General features: G+C 38.1%; 1 protein-coding gene across 3 annotated transcripts in view; it reads left to right on the forward strand.

Moving 5' to 3' along the window:
* The window catches only part of PSD1 (phosphatidylserine decarboxylase 1), a 237285-nt gene that overhangs the window by 191624 nt on the left and 21286 nt on the right, over positions 1 to 24375 (forward strand). For all 3 annotated transcript variants that reach the window (XR_016352819.1, XR_016352818.1, XM_089787359.1), the window contains exons 8-10: positions 9756 to 9862; positions 10168 to 10235; positions 16856 to 16933. Coding sequence is in view for 1 of the 3 variants with exons in the window: in XM_089787359.1 (XP_089643485.1) it covers positions 9756 to 9862; positions 10168 to 10235; positions 16856 to 16933 (253 nt within the window). In the remaining 2 variants the exon portion in view is untranslated. The remainder of the gene's footprint in view (positions 1 to 9755; positions 9863 to 10167; positions 10236 to 16855; positions 16934 to 24375) is intronic.

A 24375-nucleotide genomic window follows, 5' to 3' on the forward strand; every position in this document is an offset into this window, starting at 1 on the left:
TGTTACTCACGTGTAACAATGGACGGTACCCCGCGGTCGTTGAGATGGGTTTCCTCGAGACAATCCTCACCGATACCATAGTTGATGGCGGGTTGGGGGTAAATGTGATTTCAGAGGAGACGTGGAAGAAACTTGGGAATTCAGAGGAGACGTGGAAGAAACTTGGGAATCCTACCTTGTGGCCCCCAACCTTCAACTTAATCATTGCAGACCAACATGGAATCACACCTCTAGGATCATTGATGGCTCAACCAGTCACCATTGGAACCCAACCATTTGTGCTAGATTTTGTTGTGGTTCCATTGAAAAAGAACGGGCATGATGCCATTCTCGAAAGGGGATGGCTAGTAGCAGCAATGGCAAACCACAATTGGAAGAAAAACATGCTTTCTTTGGAGAACGGAAAGAAGTTCATTATCGACCTTTGTGCACAAAAGGAGAGTGAGGAGATGGCTTTGGAATCTGAATCCGACGGAGTTTGGTGGAAGGGACGAGGGAAGAGACCGGAGGAAGCCTAATGATGAAAGCGTGCTGGAACTCGAAAGATGACTTGGATTCCTTGAACGAACTCTTCCATTGGCAAATAAAAGATTATGAGTTATTTTTAAGTTGCAATATGCTAGGAGTGGAGGGAATAGATGAAGAAGAGAAGGAGGTGTTTCTGTCGGAGTTTAGGGAGTGCAAAGGAGAGGCCTGGGTGAATGAAAGTCCTGCTCACAACTTTGATGAGTGAAACCAATCAAGTACAAAGAGTCATTAGTATGGGTCATGAATCTCGGGGATGGAGAGAATCTGTGCAACATACTTGTTGGTGATGATTGGGACCTTGTGTTGAAGGCGAAAACATTCAAAATCTTCATGGAATATAAAGATGTTTTTACCTAGAGTTACAAGGACCTGAAGGGTGTACCACCAAAGTTGTGTGTACACTATATACCCCTAGTGCCTGGTGCTATACCTATGCGGAAGAGACCATACAGGATGAACAAGAATTGTGCAGCTAGTGTTGAAGAGATCCAACACATGTTGAAGGCAAGAATCATATTTAGAGTTGAGAAAAGTGAATGGGCTTGCCCATTGTGATATCCTTAAAAAAAGGAGGTGAACCAGATGAGGATTTGTGTCAATTTCCGTTGCTTGAATGCTATCACTATAAAAGACCCCTTTCCTTTCACATTTATGGATACAATGCTTGAAGAAGTTGTTGGGCACGAAATGTACTCATTTATGGATGGGTTCTCTGGTTATAACCAAATATCAACCACGAATGAGGATAAGTTGAAGACCACTTTCATGGTAGAGGATGACGTCTATGCATATAACTGAGTGCTCTTCGGTTTGTGCAATGCGTCAAAAACCTTCCAAAGAATAATTCTTCATATATTTAGCATAATACCTGTTGGAAACTTTTGCGCATTCTTGGATGATTGGTCTATTTTCAGTGGACAAGACATGCATTTGGTAGCACTCGAGGAGTGCATGGAAAGGTGTCCTTGGGCCACGCTAGCGCTAAACCCAAGGAAGTGTAGATTCATGGTACCCCAGGGTAATCTGTTGGGGCACATTTCTTGTAAGACATGACTCAAAACTGATCCAGACAAGATACGCGTGATAGTGGAGATGGAAGCGCTGACTGACGTCAGTGGAGTCAAATTCTTTTTAGGACACATTGGATATTATAGAAGGCTCATGAAGAACTTTGCTCAAGTTTCATGCTCCCTTGACAGGCTGACAAGAAAAGGGGAACCCTATGTTTGGGGTACGAAGCAAGAAACCTCTTTAAGGAATTGAAAATGAGATTGCTAGGGGCAAATATCTATCCACTTCACAATTCCTAGGGAGATGCCACCAGGCGAACGATAGAAGTTGGCATTAAGGAGCATAACATTTTTGCTGATTAATGGTCTATTGTATAAAATGGAGCCAACCAAGTACTGAGAAGATGTGTCATGGAGGAGGAAATACAAAGTGTCCTTTACTAAGCCCACGAAGGCTTGATAGGAGGGCATATGGGACCGGACATGATGGCAAGGAAAGTACTCTTGGCAGGACTATGGTGGCCTATGCTATACAATGATGCCAAGGAGTGGGTGGTCAATTGTGACGCTAGTTAGTGCATGGGTACACCCTTGAAACGATATTTTATGCTGCTCAATCCATCACATGCCCAAGAGTTGTTCGAACGATGGGGTTTGGATTTTGTAGGGCCCCTCAAGCCAAGTAGGGCTTGGAAATGCTGTTACGTTGTGGTAGCAATTGAGTATCCAACGAAGTGGGTGGAGGTAGGAACGTTACCCAACAACTTGACCATAAGCATGACGAAGTTTATTTATGAACAGATCATCATGCGTTATGGCATCCCTATTGAGTTGACCAATGACAGGGGAGGTCACTCCGACAATTTTGTGATCTGGCTGGGCACAACCGAGTTCAAAATTTTTCACTCCCTGTTGAGCCCGTATTATCTGAGGGCCAATGGCTAAGAAAAGGCAACGAACAAAATCCTAGTGTTGGTCATCTACAAGTTATGCAGGGTGGAACAAGCCGATTGGGAAGAGAAGTTGCCATCAACACTTTGGGTGTACTGCACAACGTACAAAGTTACAATAGGACAAACATCATTCCAACTAATGTTCGAGCAAGAAGTGGTAATGCTGGCATAATTTATGGTTCCAAGCGTCCGGATAGCAATTGAAAATAGACTTGGTGATATGGAAAGTCTTTGAGAGAGATTATATAGGTTGAACAAGCTAGATAAACAAAGGCTAATGGTGCAATGGGCAAAGGAGGTAGCACAAACTCGTCGTAAAGCATGACATGATAAACATTTAAAGCGGACAAGGTTTTAGCCAGGACAATTGGTGCTAAAATATGATGGGCGTAATGAGATTAAATCGGGAAGTTCATGGTGAAATGGTTAGGACCTTACAAAATACAAGAAGTTGGCGAGAATGGAACCATTAAGATGTGGACTCTTGATGGACGTGAGGTAGCCGATCTAGTTAATGGTTCGAAACCGAAAATTTATCATCAAGAGGAATAACGGTTGTGGAGTTAATATTGGTCGCACAACAAAGAATTAAGCGAGTTTACCGCACGACATGGGGAAGATGTCATTGCACGAGAGGAGATTCAATCATCGCACGACATGGGGAGGTAGCCATGCATTGGCTTAGGGAAATAAGTAATGCCGCATGAAAGAAAAGATACCGCATGATTGAAGACACATATTGGAAAAATACAGCACAAGAGAGGCACCGCACAGTCACTCATGTGGGAATATATTGCACAGAGTTTGTTGCAGAAAACAATAACTTAGAGCCAACACATCGGATGTGCATGAATCTTGATAAGGAGAAGAACGGGTTGCGCATGGTGGGCAAGATTGCTGTTCAGTGTAGGGAGGAGCACACATAGCAAAGCCATAGGAGGAGATTGCATATAGTAGGGGAGACTGCTGTACCAATACTCAAACCATGCGGAATCAAGAATCAGTTACAAATTTCTTTCGTCATATGAAATGACAAAAGAGAGACGATTGTAGACTCAGCCGGAAAGGGAACCGCTTCCTGGAGAGCGAAGTTACATACAAACTTACCTAGTTTGAGTTCTAGAATGACCAAGAGCGCTCATATTTTGCCTTTAGGCATAAGCATTGCAGGCAGTATGGACAAAGGTAAAAAGCTGAGGAGACCGATAACGTCCACAACCCCTTCCAAAGAGCATGTGACACCACAAATGATAATGTTCAAAGATTTGAATGGTTTGGATTGCTGGAGGTGGTGGTTCGAGAGTGCGGCAACACCTAACAACCAAGTTATTAAAGATAATCTGAGGTACATGCAGGAGCAGTGGATAATATAGATGCTGATATTTTGCACAAGGATTTTGAAGGCCCTCTCCAAGCAATGATTGAAACCTTCGATAGCATCTCCATGAAGAGTGCAATATCATACGTGGACCAGCTGGTAGTAGTTTCTTTCACACCATTAGAATTTAGGTGAGTTTTTGGCTTACCGACGAAAGGCTATAAAGTGGAGTTGAAGGCACACAAATTAAGTCTGGAGCTGGAAGATTTCTACATCCGGCTAATCTATCGAGACGACCTCACACAGGTGGAGAGAATCGCTTAACAAGGCTTTACAGAACATGGGGGATAAAGAGATAGTTTATCAAAGATGGGAATTAGAGATGCTTGATGGACATGGTCAAAAGTTGGCTAATAGGCGCCAGCCTTGCTTGCGACATTTTGTTCCAACAGGTCTCTCTCATGAATAACTTGTTGGGAGGAAGGGTTTATGATTGGGGCACATTATTGTCAGAGCACATGTACAAATTCATGACCCTTCAGCATAGGACATTCTCCATGCCACACCACATGATCATAGTGATTATGGATGTTGTGGTCAACCAGGCACCACATGACATTTTGGCGAGAGAGGTCAAAGTAGTACCTGTGGTACTAGACGAGCTTCCTATTATGAGATGGCAACATTTGGACACACTAGGTAGTCAAAAGGAAGCTCAAAAGAGGCCCAGATAGAAGACAAAGGTCAGGCTAGGTCCGAGGGATACGAATAGTAGGCGCTAGGAGATGTTTGAGGATGAGAATGAGACAAAAGAGGAGGAAGATGAGGAGGCGGAGGTGATTTCAGCAACCCCACTGTTATTTCCATGGCCCATGTTGTCTAGCACTACTCATTTGACACACATTACCGCCATTGCCCTTATCCCGATATTTGGTCTGGTTAGAGTAGAGATAGATATGACTCCACCGACAGTGATGATGGGGAGGGTTGCAATAGTGGTCAAGATTGCAATGATGGAGACCACTCCTGTGACAGTATCAACTATGACTGTGGAGAGCATTGTAGTAGTTGCCGATATGCCTCTGACAATCAAAGGTTTGGTTGGGAATGTGACAGGAGTCAGGGAGATTGCAGGTGGATCACAGGAGCGTGTTTGATTGGAGGTGATTGGGTCGGACGCTGTGTTGACAGTGGATACTACATTATTAGCTGATCGAGTCGAAGGTAGTCCTGGGATTAGTATGGGTGTGAGTATTCTGAAGCAGGAACATCATGCATCAATGAGATAGAGCAATTCGTTGGGCCGAGCGAGAGCATACCTGGCATGGCGACTATTTCCACCTGTAGCACGGGGATCTTCCATTCAGTGAACTATGAGAAAGGACTTCCATTTAGAGGCAATGTTGTTGGACAATGATGTCCCTAGAGACATAGAGCCACCTTTGCTAGGAAAAATTGGAGAATGGAGTAGAGTAGCACCAAGAGGGGAAGTAGAGACTATGGTGTAGGCAAAGATTGAAATGCCAACAGATGATAGGAGGGATGAGGATATACAGGCATACTGCTATGCTCTTACCGAGGTAGTGGATAGAGGCATGTTTCTTGCGAAGAGGGTGCTTGCAGTGCGACGAGAGGAGAAGGCTAGGGAGGAGGCTCGGGTAATAGCAGAGAAATCTCGAGAGGAGATAGCTACTCAACTAGCCACTCAACACTGCTTGGGAATTGGAGTGCGTAGTACTGATAACACATCTAGAGGCAGCCATGTTGGGTAAAAATGCGGGGGAACAACAACTGGTAGAGGCAATGAAGGAAAATGAGGTAGCAAAGGTAGCATATGAGAAGGAAACTGAATTACAGGAAGTCACATTGATGCTGAAGGAGGTAGTTGAGGAGAATTCAGTGATACGATCAGATTGGGACATTCGCACTCAATAGGTGTACCAGTTGCGGAGGAAACTGAATGCTTCTATGTCCCAACCAGCAGCTCCAAGGATGCTTCCTCCCCACTCTTCTTAGCTTGGTTTTTCATATATGTACTTTGCATTGTCCTTGTTTTGTATTTGTCGTCATGAGACAACTTTCCTTTTTTTTGGGGGAGGGGTGATGACGTTGTTAGGAATAATTTTAACCTTCAGGAATAGTTTGTAACCTTCAAGTATAGTATTAGTTAAGTGTGTAAGTTGTCCAGTGCCGAAGGTAGTTGGGACACGATGGTTGTGTTGCAACCCTTTTGGTACTATACGTACATCCACTTGAGCGGCATTAGATATGAATTAGAAGTACATTATCTTACATTGTATTGTCATGAACATTAATGGAATCAGCAGTTCAGTTCTATGAAACTCTGTTTTACATTCTTTGCTTTTCTATTATGCATTAACTTGTGACGGTAAACAATAGTCATTGCACCTCTCAATTATCAACAAGCTGATTTAAACCTTGATCCTCATTGCCAATAGAAATGGTTTTCTTGCATTCCTTGTCAACAATATAGCATTTGTGTTTTCGAATTATGACATTCAAATTTGGGCTTTTGCACATAATTTGACTCACAAAAAGAGAAGATTGATCTTCATTATGTGGAAATAAGATTTTTTCCTCTAGAAGTGATTTTCGATAAACACTTCAAGGCCCTTTTGATCTGAGATGAGCATCTATTTCAATTTTTCAATAGCAGAGCTGGCTTGAGGGCATACATTCTCATTGTTAAGAAAATATTCAAAGTCCCTTGAGTTTTGGAGGGATTGAATCTAAACAAATGGAACCATTAGAGTAGACTCATGATCCATGGCTAGGGGAGAATCAAGAGGGGAATGTGTTTGAGTATTTCGCTGAGAGCTAGATCGCAAATCAGATCCAGCAGAGATTACCAAAATTAGTGTGATGGAATGAGACTTGAAATGATCATTAGGATTTATATTCCCTGAAAACATGGGACTGGACCCTGTAGGACTATATTGGTTAGGGGGAAAACAAGGTTTTGGGGTTCTCTCTAGAATTCCCTTACCAATCTGGGTTGTAATGCTCATAGAAGAGACTTACAACACTTTGAAAACCACACGACTGAGCAAGAAGAAGGTATATTGATGAAGGAAAGTTGCAACTTCCTTGTGTTGTTTTCTTAAAAGGAAATGTTTTGGCAAGTTTTGGATGGAAGATGAGGTTCACGTTAGGTTCACCAAATGTAGAGTGGAAATATCGAACCACTCCGAGAGGCCGTTAGGCCCCTTGAAGACTTGATACGCCTCTCTCCAGTTTGAGAAAACTATTGTGGTTCCTCAAGTTTGCTAACTGGGTTTGGTAAGCATGTGTGTGTTGGATGTTAATAAAGAGATTAAATTCTTTAAGCAACTAAAGAGAAACCAATAGGCTGTAAGGGCCTTTTAGGAAGCCTTGTACCCTCTTTGTGTAGGACAGTTGTGCAGGTCAAGGACAGCAATGCAATGGATTTTGGTCTCATATGGCTTGAGGGCATACATTCTCATTGTTAAGAAAATATTCAAAGTTCCTCAAGTTTTGGAGGGATTGAACCTGAATGAATGGTGCCATCAGAGTAGACTTATGATCCATTGCTGGGGGAGAATCAAGAGGGGAATGTGTTTTGAGTGTTTCGCTGAGAGCTAGATCGCAAATCAGATCCAGCAGAGATTACCAAAATTAGTGATGGAATGAGACTTGAAATGATCATTAGGATCCATATTCCCTGAAAACATGGGACTTGACCCTGTAGGACTATATTGGTTAGGGGGGAAACTAGGTTTTGGGGTTCTCTCTAGAATTCCTTTACCAGTTTGGGTTGTAACGCTCATAGAAGAGACTTACAACACTTTGAAAACCACAAAAGTGAGCAAGAAGAAGGTATACTGATGAAGGAAAGTTGCAACTTCCTTGTGTTGTTTTCTTAAAAGAAAATGTTTCGACAAGTTTTGGATGGAAGATGAGGTTCACCAAATGTAGAGTGGAAATATCGTACCACTCCAAGAGGCAGTTAGGTCCGTTGAAGACTTAATACTCCTCTATCCACTTTGAGAAAACTATTGTGGTTCCTCAACCGTTGAGTTTGCTAACTGGGTTTGGTAAGCATGTGTGTGTTGGATGTTAATAAAGAGATTAAAATCTTTAAGCAACTAAAGAGAAACCAATAGGCTGTAAGAGTCTTTTAGGCAGCCTTGTACCCTCTTTGTGTAGGACAGCTGTGCAGGTCAAGGACAACAATGCAATACATTTTGGTCTCATATGGTTATAGCACGGATGGTCGTACTAGAAAGACACTAAATAGGTAAATACTATTCTATTTTCTAAGTACAATAAAACCAAAGTGCATGGAAGAATTTAGAGTAATAAGGAAGAGCATAAACCAAGGGGAAAAATACTTGCAAGTTACAACAACCTTGTGAGTGAAGCTTCTAGAGCACCCAAATCTCTCCTTGGTTGTGCCTAAACACTCCCACAACCAAGGACAAAAATGTTGGGTGGTGGTGATCGAGAGGCTTGCCATAGTCAAGCCCTTGTTTTGGTGTTTCCACCTCCATGAACAACCAAGATAGATTATAGAAAAGATAATGAAAATTCAAATGAACAAGAAAGATCAAAGATGAAGTGGAAGTGTAAGAGGAGAACCCAAGTGATGAGAAGAAATCCCCTTTTACACTATGAGCAAAAGGCATGCCAAAGTGAGGAAGAGAGAAGAAGCTCCAATGTGGTGATAATGGTGGATGGAAGAAGCAATTGAAAAGAGTATGTTGAGAACTTGTGAAAATGATCAAGAGAGCTTTAAGCACGTCCAAGAGATTGTGTCAATAGCCAAGAGACCAGAATAAAGGAAAAAGGAGGAAGATAAAGAGATTGAGCATCATCTGAAGTCAATGGGCATTCAGTGGGGTGTTGCACTGCCAAAAATTTGAATTGTAATGTCTTGATGACCACCTCTAGTAAGAAGATTTGCAAGATAAATGTGCAATGCATGGATGTCTCTGCGGCATGCATGTGTTCATGAATAATTTTGACTAAATTTTGTAGATGAACAAGTGGCAAAAGGTGATGTAGTGGATTCAATGACTTGGCAAAGAGGAGACATGACCATCGTCTTTGATTTGGCTTAGGTAAGGGCATTTATGAGACATGAAATTGAACCAGGTGCAATTTATGATGTTACAACACCAAACATTTTATAGTTTTGAATTCATACTTAGATGATGGTTAGATTTCATTGTTGGCTATTAGAAAATTGAGGGAAGAGTTTGTGTCCCCCAAGCATTAGTTGATAATTCATATGTAATGATTGGTTAGTCATTTTTAATACTCTGTAGCAAAAGCTCCTTAAGGGCAATAATGGAAACTTCTATGTTTCTTCCTAGACTACTAGTTGAGCTTAAAATGCCAAAGCTACAGAAATAGGATGAAGCTAAGATGTGCCCTCTTCAGATTATTGTATGCTTCAACCCAGTTTGGCAAATATGGATGGAGGGTTAACGAGTAATCACTTCTATATATTTTCCATATTGCAGGTATAGGAAAACTTTCAATTGTATTATATTTGATGATGAGACCTGATTCCATTTCATTAATATTACTCAAAAGTGTAAATCATTTCCTTTATATGCATTGACAATGACATAGACTCATTGCTAATGGCTGCCTGACATGACATGTTCAGCTGTCTATTCTTTGAGCAACTTGTGGCCGGTCTGTTGCATATTTTATGCCTCTTTGCCTGCTGATATTAAATCAACTATTTTTACTTGTTAAGTTCTAACATCTACATCTGGGTTTGAAGTCCATTGGCATATAAGAAGATCAACTGTATAAACTCTATGAATTTGTATTGACCTTAAAACTATACTGATTGACATGCAGAATCAGGTTTGGGAAGCAATAGAACCCTTTCTATTTATTCTCTTAAACTGCAAAACTGTGCTAATTACTTTTTGGGTTGACCTTTTGCAGTCCGATCAAGGGTCTTTTCTATTGTGTACTATATCTTGGCCCAGGAGATTATCATAGAGTTCATTCTCCAGTAGATTGGCATGTGCTGCATCGCCGCCACTTTTCAGGTTCTTTTCTGTGGACATTGCTGTCACCATTGTTTTTCAGCAATTCATTTTCATTTTATTTTATTTTTAGTTGTGACGATACATTTAACTTTCATTTTTTGGTACTCAATCTTACAATATACATTCATACTATAATCTTGGAAGTACGTTTAATGTTGATGAACATTACCTTACAAGCTTATCCACATGCACTGAGCTGTGCTTTGTACACTGACTTAAATTTGGATCCTGTATACAAGATTTTAATTGTATCCTTACTTAAGTCTATTAAGGAAGCTAGTCTTGCTATTTTGTTTTTCTTGCAGGTCGTCTTTATCCAGTAAACGAACGTGCTGCACGAACCATTAGAAACCTACATGTTGAAAATGAGCGAGTACATCCCACTCTTCCAATCTCCTTGTATTTTTTCATTTTTGGTTAAATAAACATGCTATCTATATTTTTGTCAGGCTTTCAAATTTCTAGATGTTGCTTGCAAGGAGGATTATTTGGCTGGTATTTTTGGTGCTAAACTTTGGCGTACAGGTTCTAAAATGGATGATGATTGGCATGTTATTAAAACAGTTAAATGGTGCCCTACTTCTTTCTTGGGAAAAAGAAAAATATATGATTTAGAAATAATTTATAATTTTGAGGAAGTTGTGAGGCATTGCCGTTTTTTAAAATATAAAGTTCTATTTTTTTTGAATGATTAAAAAGATATCTGGATACTCAGCATTTTGTAATTAAGAAGTATTTCATGGTTATATTTATTAATAGTAGTTTCATTTTGTTTAATTTTGATATTCAATATTTTATTAGCGTTTTTGAGGGTGCTACTGCTGGAAGCATTCATTTTGTACTGACATAAATTACCTCTTCCTATTATTTGTTTTCAATGATAAGTAACATTTTGGTAACCATTAACTTAATGTTATTAATTTGACTTATTTGCAGACCTTGTCAGTACTGAAACACTTTGTTAAGAAAAGGTGTTGTGAAGTTTTCTAGTCCATGTAAAACATCAATTGCAATATGTTGCAATATTTACATTGGTATGGAATGAGGTGCCACAATTGGGAGTAGTCTTGAGGTTATTTAGATGACACACTATACCTGTTTGTATTATAATTTATAATGTATAAGAGCATCTCTGTAATGTACAATGTAAGCTCCGCAAGAGATTTTGTAGTGTATGTAAGAGCATGTAAGTGTTGACAATTGGCTAATTGTGATATGTAATTGTTGTCATTAATGACAACACATGATGTACATGTTGATAGGAAACCTCGGAAATAAAGATACTTAGTGTTTGATTATCAAAAAATTATCAAAAAATTGTCTAAGTATAGAATTTGGTTTACAACAGCGCATTGTTTTGTTTATAACATGTTGCAGATGTCATATTATGACAAGCGAATTTACATGGAGATAGTATACATGTTGGTGATGATGTGTATAACCTCGGAAGTTTGTATGGATTGTGCGGAACATAGTTAATCGTATTTTGATGAAACTGGACATGAATTGTGGTCATAGCCGACCCAACAGTATTTTATGTAAATGCATGGTATTTATGCAAAGGACTTCTTGTGATAAGAAGTGTGCTTATTAATGTGGGCTATTGTGTAACAAGTGTGCAAACTTTTGTGAAAGCGATATATGCGAAGTTTTGTATGAACTATTTGGTGATCCAAGATCGAGCTGAAGATCAGAGATCAGTGAAGGAAAGCAAATAACAATAGATTGCTTGATTGCACAGTGAGCTCTTCATGTTGTTGAAATTGCATGTTTAGGCAATAGGCTCATCTTGCATACATTACAACTCCTAATAGGGTTGGAATCTCCTAATAGGGATTCAAAATCTCCTAACAGGGACTATTATACTGAATTTGCTCATTGACTCCTAACAGAGTCCATCCTCTAACAAGGAACATATATATCAGTATATTATCTAGTGGGTATCATCTCCACCGGGGTTTTCCCTTGGCTAGGGTTTCCCTAGTTAACAAAATATGGTGTTATGAGTTATCTTTGTGCATTGTTACTGTTACTGTTCAGCATTACTTTATTGCTTTGTTATGCATGGTTTAAAGTAAGTAATAATATCCAGTTGGCGACTAAAGTTTGTAGATTACTGATTCACCCCCCTTTGAGTAATCCCTATTTCTAATAGTAAGGAGGGTACATAGTGGACTTGGAAGAGTGTCTTTGTAATGCCCCCACCCAGAGATCCTTGGAACAAGAATTCAATACAAGGCAAGATATTCTTTTTTTACAAGTATGAATACACATGACAACATCATACAAGGATCACAAAGATCGCAACGAAAGACTTTAGCAACAATCCCATCAACCAACAAATCTCCAAATGCCACAGTTAAAATGACATGCTCAAACAGGTGATAAAAAACCAATACGACAAGAAAACCTAAAATCTCTGATCCGTCGAAGCATGGCAACACTATCATTCCTAAAGGGTACTCAAAAGTCCAAATTGCGCTCTTCGAAAAACAACATAATTACAATTGACAGTCTCGTGCGAGGAAGTACCTCTTTGCGCGAGAAAGTAACTGAACCACGCTAGGAAACACCATCTCATGTAAGGAAGTGCTGGGTTCAACAACTAAAAGCACTACATTGGTGTTCAGGTTCATGCGAGGAAGTGCCAGGGGCCACGTGAGGAAATGCAAGGCCTTGCACGAAACTTCCACAATCTCATGCGAGGAAGTACAATCTCGCGCGAGGAACCAAAACGACACACCAAAAAAGTAAAGGATAAAAAGTCGGAAAAGATAATTCCTCCACACTGGGGAGTATCAGATCCACAATTGAGGCATAGACACTCGAATCATAACCACTGAAAGACAAAAACTGAATCTAACCATCTAAACATAGCAGTGAAGGAAAAGAACTGAAAGTAACATTGCAATGTACAAATATAATAAAACTCATGCGCGGTTCCTCCCAACCATAATAGCATCATGAGACCTCGAAGGTCCTAGCCATCCCCCACGTGTAACATCCCAAACTGCCAATTAGATAGTTGGAGCTGTCTTATGAGGACATCACTACTAAAGTTTAAAGAACAAGAAATCTAACATGCTGAACCAATAAGCAATAGATACTCTAACAAAGCAAATCTCATCATCTAATCATATGCTAAACATCATGATAACAGGAAATCTAACATGCTAAACCAATAAGCAATAGATATTCTAACTAAGCAAATCACATCATCTAATCTTATGCTAAACATCATAATATAGGAATGCGTCAAATAAATTAACATTATCTAAACATGATATCTAAGCATTCCAATGAAAGCATAAATCACAAGAAAGCATACTCCAGAACCCGAAGTACCAAGCGAAAACATCCAACAATGGTCGCACTAGGACAATAGGCCGTCTCTGTACACTGGTTCCTAGCAGTGGTGAAGGTAGTTACGCCTCCCAACCATGTGGAACTCGTAGGTCCACTCCTGCCGTGTTGATGGAGATAATAATCCAACCACAAACACACACAAAGCAAAAATCCATGGCTATCACTCACGCCAGACAGTAAAGATGATTGAAACCAAGATCATGAGACAATGCAAGTACTATAGGTCCTAGTTAGACACTCAATGAATTACAATGTAGGGGCTGACGTCATGGAGAGCCACTTGGCATTGTAAGAGCCAAGCTCAGATTGTGGAACTCAACTCCCCAATGGAAGGCTCTCACACTAAACATTTTATTATCTTAAATTTTATTACCACCTAGTGTTTTATTTAGTTATCACGTGATTAAAACTTCCTCTGCCAATCCACTGGGCAATGGTCACCAGGCTACGAGATAGAAGGCCCCTCCATATGCTACCCTACCCTACCCATGCTCATCTAATGATGAGTGCCCGTAGGCATGCATATTCCCAACCCAACCCCAAATGATCATAACTCCCGGAAATACCACAGAAGATCGGAACTCGCAAGTCACCTGGCAAATGCACATGCACGTGCTCGTGTGTGCCACACCACCATCACGAAGATCATATCACAAGACTGGACGAGAACACAAGCATATAATATCACTCAACCGAAACCAAGCTTGGGAGGACAAATTTTACACGAATCCCAATGAACAATAAAACCATACATCATGAACTCACTCAATCGGGCTCAATCCCGTCGTACGGATTCTACACAAATCCCAATGATGCAACAAGACCAAAAATCATGAACTCACTCAACCTTCCTCAATCTAGGAGTATGGATTCTACACAAATCCTAGTGTCCACGAAAATAGTAACAAGGGTCCAAAAGAAACAATAACACTAGGTATAAAATCACTCAATTGAACACAATGCCAAGAGTACGAATGCGGCATGCATCCCAGTGCAAACATAAAGATGCAAAAATGATCTAACTGACATCCCAATAGATGATCTAGGTCCACAACCAACATCATGCCAAGAAAACTCGAGAAAACAGGGCGGCACACAAATTGAGGTAAAAACCCCAAAACCGGAAAAACTTTGAAAATAAAACCTATTTGATCTTAGGGCACAAAAGCTACGAAAATCCAATAAAATTCAGGTTTGGACACTGTATGCAAAAATGACCAGCATAATGGTGCAAAACTCCAAACCCTCATCTCGAAAATAGGGAAAATGTTCATACCCGACCAATCGGGCAGAACCAACAATTAGAAATGGAGAGGAACACTAGTTCTCAGCCACCTAACAAAGGGCTACAAAAAATAGAAGTAGAAACGAAGCTGAAACAATAAAATGGGAGAGCCCTACTTCGCAGCCAAAAGGGCAAAACGGGAATCTGAACCATAAAATAAAAATCCCGCAGAAGTAGTTGAAAATCGCGGCAATCTAAGGTCTCCCTGAGATGGACCCAAGGAGACTGACATCGCGACGATCTCACGCCCGTAGCTCCCACAACGAACAAAAATAATTCATCATGAAGAGGATTTCGGGTTTTACTCTCAAACTTTCTAATTCAAAAGTGAGAAGTGAGGAATTAATTTCCTCTTTGGATACTTATTCACTTTTTGAGTGAATAATTGATTAGGGTAAATAACCAGTCAACCTAATTAAACCTCGAGTCAACCCAAACGAAAACAGGCTATTCCAAGTAATTGGAATTCATCTATAGCAAAGCTGCCAAAAATTAAAATCAATTAAAATAAAAAGTTTGAAAACCCTTAAACCAAAATGATAGAATTCCTTAATTTTCGCGACAAATGCGAACCTGTAAATGCATAAACACCGTCACAGGTCTAGCAACATAATGCAATTGAGTTCAAATTTAATAATTACTGAAAGGTTTAATTTAAACATTTAAATAAGATACGTCGACCATACAGGGACAACATTGGTAAATATGAATAGCTGAATCACTAACTCCATATGCCACTGCTAGGGACATAAATCCTGCACACTAAATAACACAATCAAGTGCAATTGCATATAATAACATAGATGAAGCAATAAATGCATTAAATAACCTTATTTAACCATTTATTTAATTATACTGAAATAATCTTACATCACTCACTTTCGCATAAAGCATATCAAAGCACAAATGAAGTAAATTACCATAGCATTAAATCCGACATATAACAGAATTAGAGATATGTCCAAATACCGGATAATCAGATATCATCATAAAACATATTGTCATCTCAAAATGGCATCATCTTGCAAATATGATGAACTGAACAACATAGTAGTCTAACATCTATGATACTGAAATCAAATTATAACAGCTGATCCTCAGGTCATCTCAAACGTAAAACATAACATGAGTAACAAGTATCTCTTGGATCAAAATTTAACAAGGTAAATATCCGCAACATATAACCAATGAATCCAACTTGGACAATCCATTTCTAATTATTTAAGCATTTAATAATGGTTGTTTAAACAACATTAAAAAGACACTTAAAATACATAAGTGAAAATGGTCAAACACATGACTAACCACTGCTATAGGAACTTAGTATAGTGTAGCAAGATAAAGTACACAGTGCAATCTCTGCACACATCTCTGGGTAATCATGGAACAACATCATGATACCATATCGATCCTGGTAACCACTGGCACAAACCTCAGTGAACCATCTAACACATCATAGTCTTGTAAATCATTCATAAGCATAATCAAAGAAACTTATACAGTAACATAAATCCAATCACCTCAAAGGTGTAGACCACTCATGGTCCCAAATCATGATCTCTTCACAATGAAAGATCAACAAGGTTGCATCCATCAGGATGACTTACAGAAATCAAATGAGAGAGGCACTACAGTCTTTAACTAGTATTTATAACATGTGTAAGAGCATTATGTAAGGATTTTGAAGGGACCAAATTGGGTGCCCAAGTTTGGTGTGTGGATTACCTGATTTAGGATTTGCATTCTATTCTTGGGAGATGCATTCACGAGTGGGAGCATTGGAATTTGTGCATCCAATTAAAGTCCCTATTTTTTATTCATGGTATTGAATGGTTCCCTTGATTTACTTGGCCCATATATTTGATTTTAGGGATGGAGTTCGCATTGTTTTCTGATTTTGTTAGACAAATGTGGCTGGACTCACTCTAGAGTTAGGATTCAAGGTTTCTGTTGAAGCATCAAACTGTACATTGTCTCGTAGTCCTATATTTGAGATTAATTCATTGACCATTCCTTTGTTACTGGGGTTTTCTCCTGTAATTGTGTTGTTTAAGTTGTTACTTCATTAAACTTTGTGCAGATCAAAACAATTTTCATCACTTTTCTTGTAGTATTAGCTCAGTATCTTGCTATTTCCTTTCCATATTTTGTTCATTGTCTGTTGTTTAGCTCTTAATGAAGTTGGATGGGTACACTTGCTTGTTTTCCTTGTTATATGATTATTGTCACTGTCTGGATGTGGTTAGTTTTTACAGCATATGATGAAATAAATTCATTTAAATTCATTAAAAATTAAAAACATGCACACATCATTTTCTAATTAATTTACTTATTATGACTAGGTGGTGCTTGAGGGCAAATGGTCTGAAGGATTCTTCGCTGTTGCTGCAATTGGTGCAACAAATGTTGGCTCTATAGAGGTACCAATCTTGTTGAACTGTTCTAGGAAAAATATATCCAAAACAATTGTTGCCTTATCTAATCACTAGGTATTTTGTCATTGATGATACTTCATTGAAGAGGGATTTTATGTTATGTACCTTATATAACCACACAAATTCATTGAGAAATGGGGTTTATATTTCATAGGCCTCTGTAGGAACTCAAGTTATTCATTATGATGTAAGTACATGCTTTTAGTGACATAGTACCCAACTTAATGGGTCAAAACTTTAGTTCTACCCAACAATTCAACATTATTAAATTTATTTTATGAATAGCCTATTACATCAGTCAATTTGATTGAATAGTAATAAAGTGGTTGGTTTTTGCAGCACTTAACACAGTAGTTCAATATTTTCTATTTGTTAACCCTCTAGTATTTTAATGACCCCATTTTAATGGACTCATTTTAGGGCTCCATTTCAAGGCTGCAATATTATTCCAAGTTTTGTTTTGCAATAAAATTATTCATCATATACATATACTGTTGCTCTTAATCAGCATATTAGTCCTCATGCCAAATGTTTGTGAAAAAGCCTATTGGCTTTAGATGCACATTTTACATGTAGAAATTATATGTATGCATTTGAGTGGTAAAAAAGAAGATTGCATTTGTATTTCAGTTCTTTGCCTGGACTTCCTAATAATTATTTGCAAGCGTTTGATTACATTTGAAACCATTCTAAGCAAACAAAGGCAATCTGAAAATATAAGACAGTGAGATAGAGGTATCATGAAAAGTGTTTGACAGAATCTGAAAAGTAACCAATTTGGTGTTTGTTAGAGCTAGAACTAGCAGGGGTTCCTACAATGGTATCATAGCAGTTTCTTGCCATCTTGTTGGGGTGGTGGGGGGGAGTAATCATTGAACTCACACATTTGATTTTGAGTGACCAACACTCTTGCAGTTGTTTTAGTTATGGAAGAATCCAGGAAATCAAATAAGAAAACCAATTGAATAGCATGATTATTTCCATGAAGCAATTAAATGCCATAATGAAAAATTAGGAGAAGATTAAGAAAATTAAAAAAGGATGGATGAATTGCTTTCAAACTTAGCAGCCAAAGATAGTTTAGCACAGTATATGACTTCCATTTTTGAAGGGTCTACATCACAAAACAAAATGGAAGAGAAACAAGAAGTCGCTATAGGTGAGACATCCAGGAATCTTTACAATGAATTGTAAACAGTTAGTGAGCAGGCAGCTAATTGCACGGAGATTAAAAATCAGACTTACATTGAGGAAGAAGTGGGCTCTCACAGTTCTGATTTTTATGACAACAGTCCCTTGTTTGAGCATAATGCTGATGTTGATGACAAGGCTAGTGCAGAAGATGTAGTGGATGTATCCTTGAGTCCTGGCTCGCATGACGAGAGCTTCATCTTTTTGGATTGCATGGAAAATATGATCTCTAATACTTTGAATTTTATGGTAGCAATCATAATGGTGAGCTTCTGTAGGAGTTAGCAGCCTTTCTATGTTTGGGAGATGGTGGAATGGAGTTTCCTAGAGCTGACACTCATGATTCGGGTATCAGAAATAAGTTATATGATGCAGATTCATTCCATAATGACTCTGATTTTCATGAGAACAATGAGAGGTGTTTGCATCAGCATGAGATATTAGAGGGTTTATAGATAAGAGGATGTTGGTAGCAACAGTGAGTCTGATTTGTCATATCAGACCTTAGAAAATGAATTCGAGAATTCATTAGTTGGTGATAGGTCCTAGGATTGTTCTTTAGAGGGACTTACAGTGACATGGGAAGTGGGAGTGTGCGAGGAGCATGATTTAGCAGCAGCATCTACTTTGTTAGATGAGCCATTTGTCAAGGTACCTAGCAGAAGTACCTTGATTATTGATGCGTGCAAAGTTGATAGCATACATGATGTTGGTGATCATGAGGTGAGCATCGTGGAAACAATTTTATATCACATAGAAGATTTTGATTTAGAGAGCTTTCATGGGAGCCATGAATCTCAAAGACATCATTTGGTTGGGAAACTAGAGGATGATGACAGAATGATTGCCACAAGCATAAAGCACTTTGATGTTGCTCTACAGATGTTGGCTGCCTATGGTTAGAGTGCTCTCATGACAGATGAGCACTATGAAGGTAGTCTTTCCCTTATAGAGTTTCATACACTTCGAGAACCTATTAGAATAATGAAACATAATTATTTACAGTTATTGGCTAACAGAGACTATATTCTCAAGTGGGATTGCACTTGCTGTCGCATTGAGGGGAAAGGAGGAGGTGGATGAGCCCACCCATGAGGTCAAAGTGATTATGGATTCATTGGAGAGAGTGCAGTTGGCCCTTAATGAGCCGTAGTCATGGATTGAGAAGTTATTCGTGGAGTTTAGGTTGGCACAATCTTCACCAGCTATAGTTACAGTTCAGTTATCTTCAATGGCAGTTGGTGATGATTTGATATCCACGAGCTATGGTTGTGAGAAGATTGAGGATGTGGCCACACATATACTAGTTCCAGGTGCAGATGATACAGTTGGGATGAGTACATCTATATTGAGCAGCGAGAAACCACATGTTGCATCGGATTCTCCTTTGATTACATCCACTGCAGATGTTGTTGGTGATGAGTTAGATGATAGAGGTTATATTTTGTATTATGACAGTTAGAGCTTAACTAAGGTGGGATCTTTATATTGTGACTGTATAGGGAGGAGTACTTATCTCTACTTTTATGATCCATACAGGATTTGATGATGCATTAGTGTGGATTGGTTTCGAGGTTGAATCATCCTTTGGCAGATGAGTATTTTCCATCTGCAGTAGATGGGATCAGTGGTTGCAAGTTGGATTACTTATAGATTTAGTACATCCATGGGAGACTTGTAGAGGATGGAGATGGTGCTAGTGATACAACCACTTTCAAATGTTCTAATCTCCATAGTATAGATGGATGTGCATTCAGTGTGCATTGGGTCCCTAGTGTAGATAGGGTTAGCACTGCAGTTTTGCTGGGTCTTGTTGATTGGCTTCACCACTTTGGGCACGATACAGTTGAGTTCAGAGTTGAGCAACAAAAGTCAGAGGATGTTCTTCTTGATAGGCTTTTGTTCAGTGTTAGGATCCTTTTACTGCATTGAGATTCTAGACAAGGCTTCGAAAGGAGTTCTGGAATGTGTACATGGTGTTGAGTACATATGGTTTTACTTTTGATTCCTATGTGCATGATCTCTTTCAAATGCAGAGTTAAGTTTCTCATATGTTGGATAGTGTGCTTGACAACTCACCTTGCACAGCTTTGGGAAGAATGTTTTGTTAGTCTTCCAAGTTTCTTCCCTATGAAATGTAAAGCCCCGTGACATCTTTAGACAATTTCATTTTAGTTATCTAGGTTTTGTTAGTTGGATTGGTGATGATGCTAGAGGAGCTAGTTGGTGATCACAGGGACATTACACAGTTATACTCTCGGGATCCAGGTGGACTAGTGTGTTTTTTTGTTTTTGAGATTAGTTGGGGACAAGCAATTTTAGGAAGGGCAGATTGTGATGTCCCGATTTTTTGTGAATGTCAACTTTTCGAGGATTAGCCTGTTTCTTGACCCTCATAGGCTAATGGAGTTGTTTAGAGGGTCTAGTTGGCAGAGTCAGAGGTCATTTCCCACTCTAGTGGTCTAGGATGTTTAGGATTGCTTTTTACTTAAGTGAGATTAACAGTCTTACTATTTATATCAAGTGTCTATTTTGGGTAAGTCGGAGTTTCCATCTTTAACAGGGCACATGAACAACTTGGTGGTAGTGTTGAGATGTAGTATTGTTGACTAGAGCAGTTATTCAAGGACTTACTATTTATAGTACATCATTGTTGAGGTGTTGTTATGTGCAGTAGGGGCACCCAGACTCATAGTATGTGTAGTAATTGGCTCAGTTTGAGGGACTTACTATTTGTAGTAAGTCAGTTATGCCCATGTTGCTATTTTTGGCAGTGCACTTAATCTTGGTATTAGTAAACATCGTTAGTAGGCTTAGTTTCGATAGTGGATGTTAGAGAGGGATCCTTACTATTTTTAACAAGGTAGTTGAATGCACAATGGATACAATGGTTACCTCTCAAGCTTAGTCAGGATTGAAAAATAACAATTAATGATGGAGTTATAACATTATAATTATTATTAAAGTTATACTTTAATAATAATTAATTATTAAGTGCGTATCATTGATAAGTGTACTTTATTTAAAAGGGAGATATAAGTGTTTAAAGTATACTTTATATTTTAATGCGTGCATCAAAAGATGGGGAATATAATTAAATATTATATTTCAAATGCAACAAAAGTGAATACACTTGTAAGTTATGACAGGTGTTGTATTTTAGAACGCTGCAAATGTAATGACACTGCCTATTAGGTATGTGTTTACCAAATTCAATAATCTATCTTGTATTTATATTTAGAATAAGGTAAGGAGAGACATGTCCCTTCACAAGTCATGTTTATTCATTATTGTGAGATTATTATAATAATACTTGATTATGTAAACTGCGTATATATATTATATATTAATTTCTCGTAATAAAATTTAGATATATATCTATACATATATAATTTCTCACATAAAATATATATCTTCAATAGTCTCATAGAATTTATACGATAAAAGCTACAAAACAATAACACTCCCTCTTAGCTAGAGATGATAAACACAAGTTTTATCAGTGTAAAATCAGGAATGACAAGTTTTAAGGATATCTTTGATCAAAAGATATTGAACATTTAGCTATCATCTCAAGAGTAATGGCCTCCTGAATGTCAAGTCACATGAAATTCACCAAGTACTCTGAGTAATGAGTAATGACCTCTTGAATGTAGAGTTGGAAGATATTCATCAAGTAGTCTAAGTAACGGCCTCCTCAACATCAAGTCGCATGATACTCAACAACTACTCTAAGTAATGGCCTCTTGAATATCAAGTTGCATGATGTTCACTAAGTACGCTAAAAATGTTCTTAAGGTATGTGCACATGTATCCTCAATAATACTTACCATTGAAACAACCATGGTTTGTTTAAGGAACTTAATCCACCATGCAAGGTATAGTGTATCATGAACCGTTTCAGCCATCATAAAATGTCTATCACAATAGAAGGCTATGGTCTATTTAAGGAACTTAATCCACCATGCAAGTTATCATCTATCATGATATGTTTCAGCCATCATAAGATGTTTATCTTATTAGAAGATTAAGTTATTGAAAGATGGCGACCTTCCATTAACTATTGCAAGTGATAATCACTTGGAAGTTGCCACTTCCTCATGATATACACTGAGGGTAGGCCCATCAAAATCATGCAATCATAGACATGGGTTTGTAGATTCTCTCTAAATATCAATCTTTTTGAGCTCCTCATCCAATGATGCTTTTGATGTAGTGTCAGACTCCCTTTGAATCTGATATCAATCCTTTGTTTCCTACACGAACATCCTTGGAAAAGATCAAGGCAAATAGCTCATATAGTACATATAGAAATACGGAAAGAATGTTAACATCTATTAGGATGTTAGTAATTTAATTCATGCCTATTACTAAACACAAGTGATTATAACATAACTCTTTATTTTGTATTTTCAATAATAGTCCAATCCTTCCAACTTTATACAAAATTAAATAACATAATTACTAAATATAGAAATAACCAATTTAATGTCTACATTGGATTTTACCTCGTTATATTCCTATATATCTCGTTTCGCTTCTTCATTAGACATGATGCATTTAATCGAGTTGGTAGTTTGTCCCTTGGGATCTGCGTGGCCTAAACATCATATACAACTTCAAATAATGTAAGTGGGCCTTCAACTTTGTGTAGACCTTACGTGAATAAACTTATCACCCCTTGGTGGGATTCACGTCTAGTGATTAAAGATAATGGTTATTTAATATAAATATATCCTCCAAACTTTATTTCGGAGGATGTAAGGGATTGTTTTTTCCTAGTTTTGTTAGATTAATAGGACCTTCTAAATAGCCAATAATCCCATAAATAATATTTGAAAATAATTTAAGGTAATCATTATATTGCCTTAGTTTTATGCACCAATCTAATGTGATTTGGCTCGTATTCTGAGTGTGTATATGATTCCTTCTCTATGTCCTTATCCACTCGTGATCAAAATATTTTTTGCCGCCTCCAATCACTAGATGGGATTAGGGACCCACATCTTGAATGAACCCTCCTCACTACAAACTTGCACATAAACCATTGACTTTGTATGCCATTATCTCCTATCCAATCTATGTTGAACGCGGCAGCTCGTCCCAATGGGCGTTGATTGTCCTTTTGTAGAGGGCCCGATGAGATTCAAGATTGATTTCTCATCCTTATCTCTCTGTTGAAAGGTTTGCACATTGTATATCCATATTTGACGTGTATGATGCATCCTCGATGACTACTTAAATAGTCCAATCTTCAGATGCTAATGTTCTTGCAAATGCTGATCTCCCAAGTTTGTACGAATGTCAAGTGTGACTACTTTTTATCTATCTCATGAAAGGTGTTTCTGTCAACAGATGAAGCTGTCACTACCCATCTCCTTGCCATGTTCCCCCAATCGAGGCAAGTATATATTTCCTTGGTAATTTCCCTGAATCCTTGTCATTAGTCAATATGTCCAATCCTTATTGTTGATTAGGGTTAATGTTTTATTTTTATTTTCATGCACATAAAACAATCACACTATTTTGATAAAAATATCATCTTCTAATAATACCTAAGCTTGTTCCTCCCACATTTGGTATCTCATGATTAAGGATTTGTCCCTTCATGAGTCATGTCTATTCATTATTGTGAGATTAATATAATAATAATAATTCATTATGTAAACTATATACATATATTATTATATTGATTTCTCCTAATAAAATTTAGATATATGTCTACATATATTATATCTCACATTCATAGGATTTATTTGACAAATGATACAAAACAACAATAACAAATTTATTAACGAAGCCTTATGATTGATTTATTACTTGGGAATTATAAAAGCCAAAGGCAAAAGGAAATGGATTCATTCTATGCATTTGATATTATTGATTTGTGTGAAGAGAATTTGGAGACAAGCGTTTCAAAAGTTTCAGCATCGAGAATATGGAATTCTTCATAGTCTTCAACACTTTGAATTGGTGTAATATCTAGTGAATTGTGTGATCTAGTGATGATTTTATGCAGAAGCCATGATTGTGCTTAATGGTGAATGAATTGGCGTTTGGTAGTAGTAATTCTATCTAGAGTATGACTATGCCTCAACATTTTCATAAAATACCTATTTTGATCACATACAAAAACTCATTGGTAATCACACATAACCTTTGTAATCTTATCCTTCACATAACCTATATCCTTATTCATTGTTCCATTATCATATCTACAACTCCAACAATCGATC

Source organism: Cupressus sempervirens, chromosome 6, assembly GCF_028749045.1.
Source record: "Cupressus sempervirens isolate cs-2001-9-10 chromosome 6, ASM2874904v1, whole genome shotgun sequence".
NCBI lineage: Eukaryota > Viridiplantae > Streptophyta > Pinopsida > Cupressales > Cupressaceae > Cupressus > Cupressus sempervirens.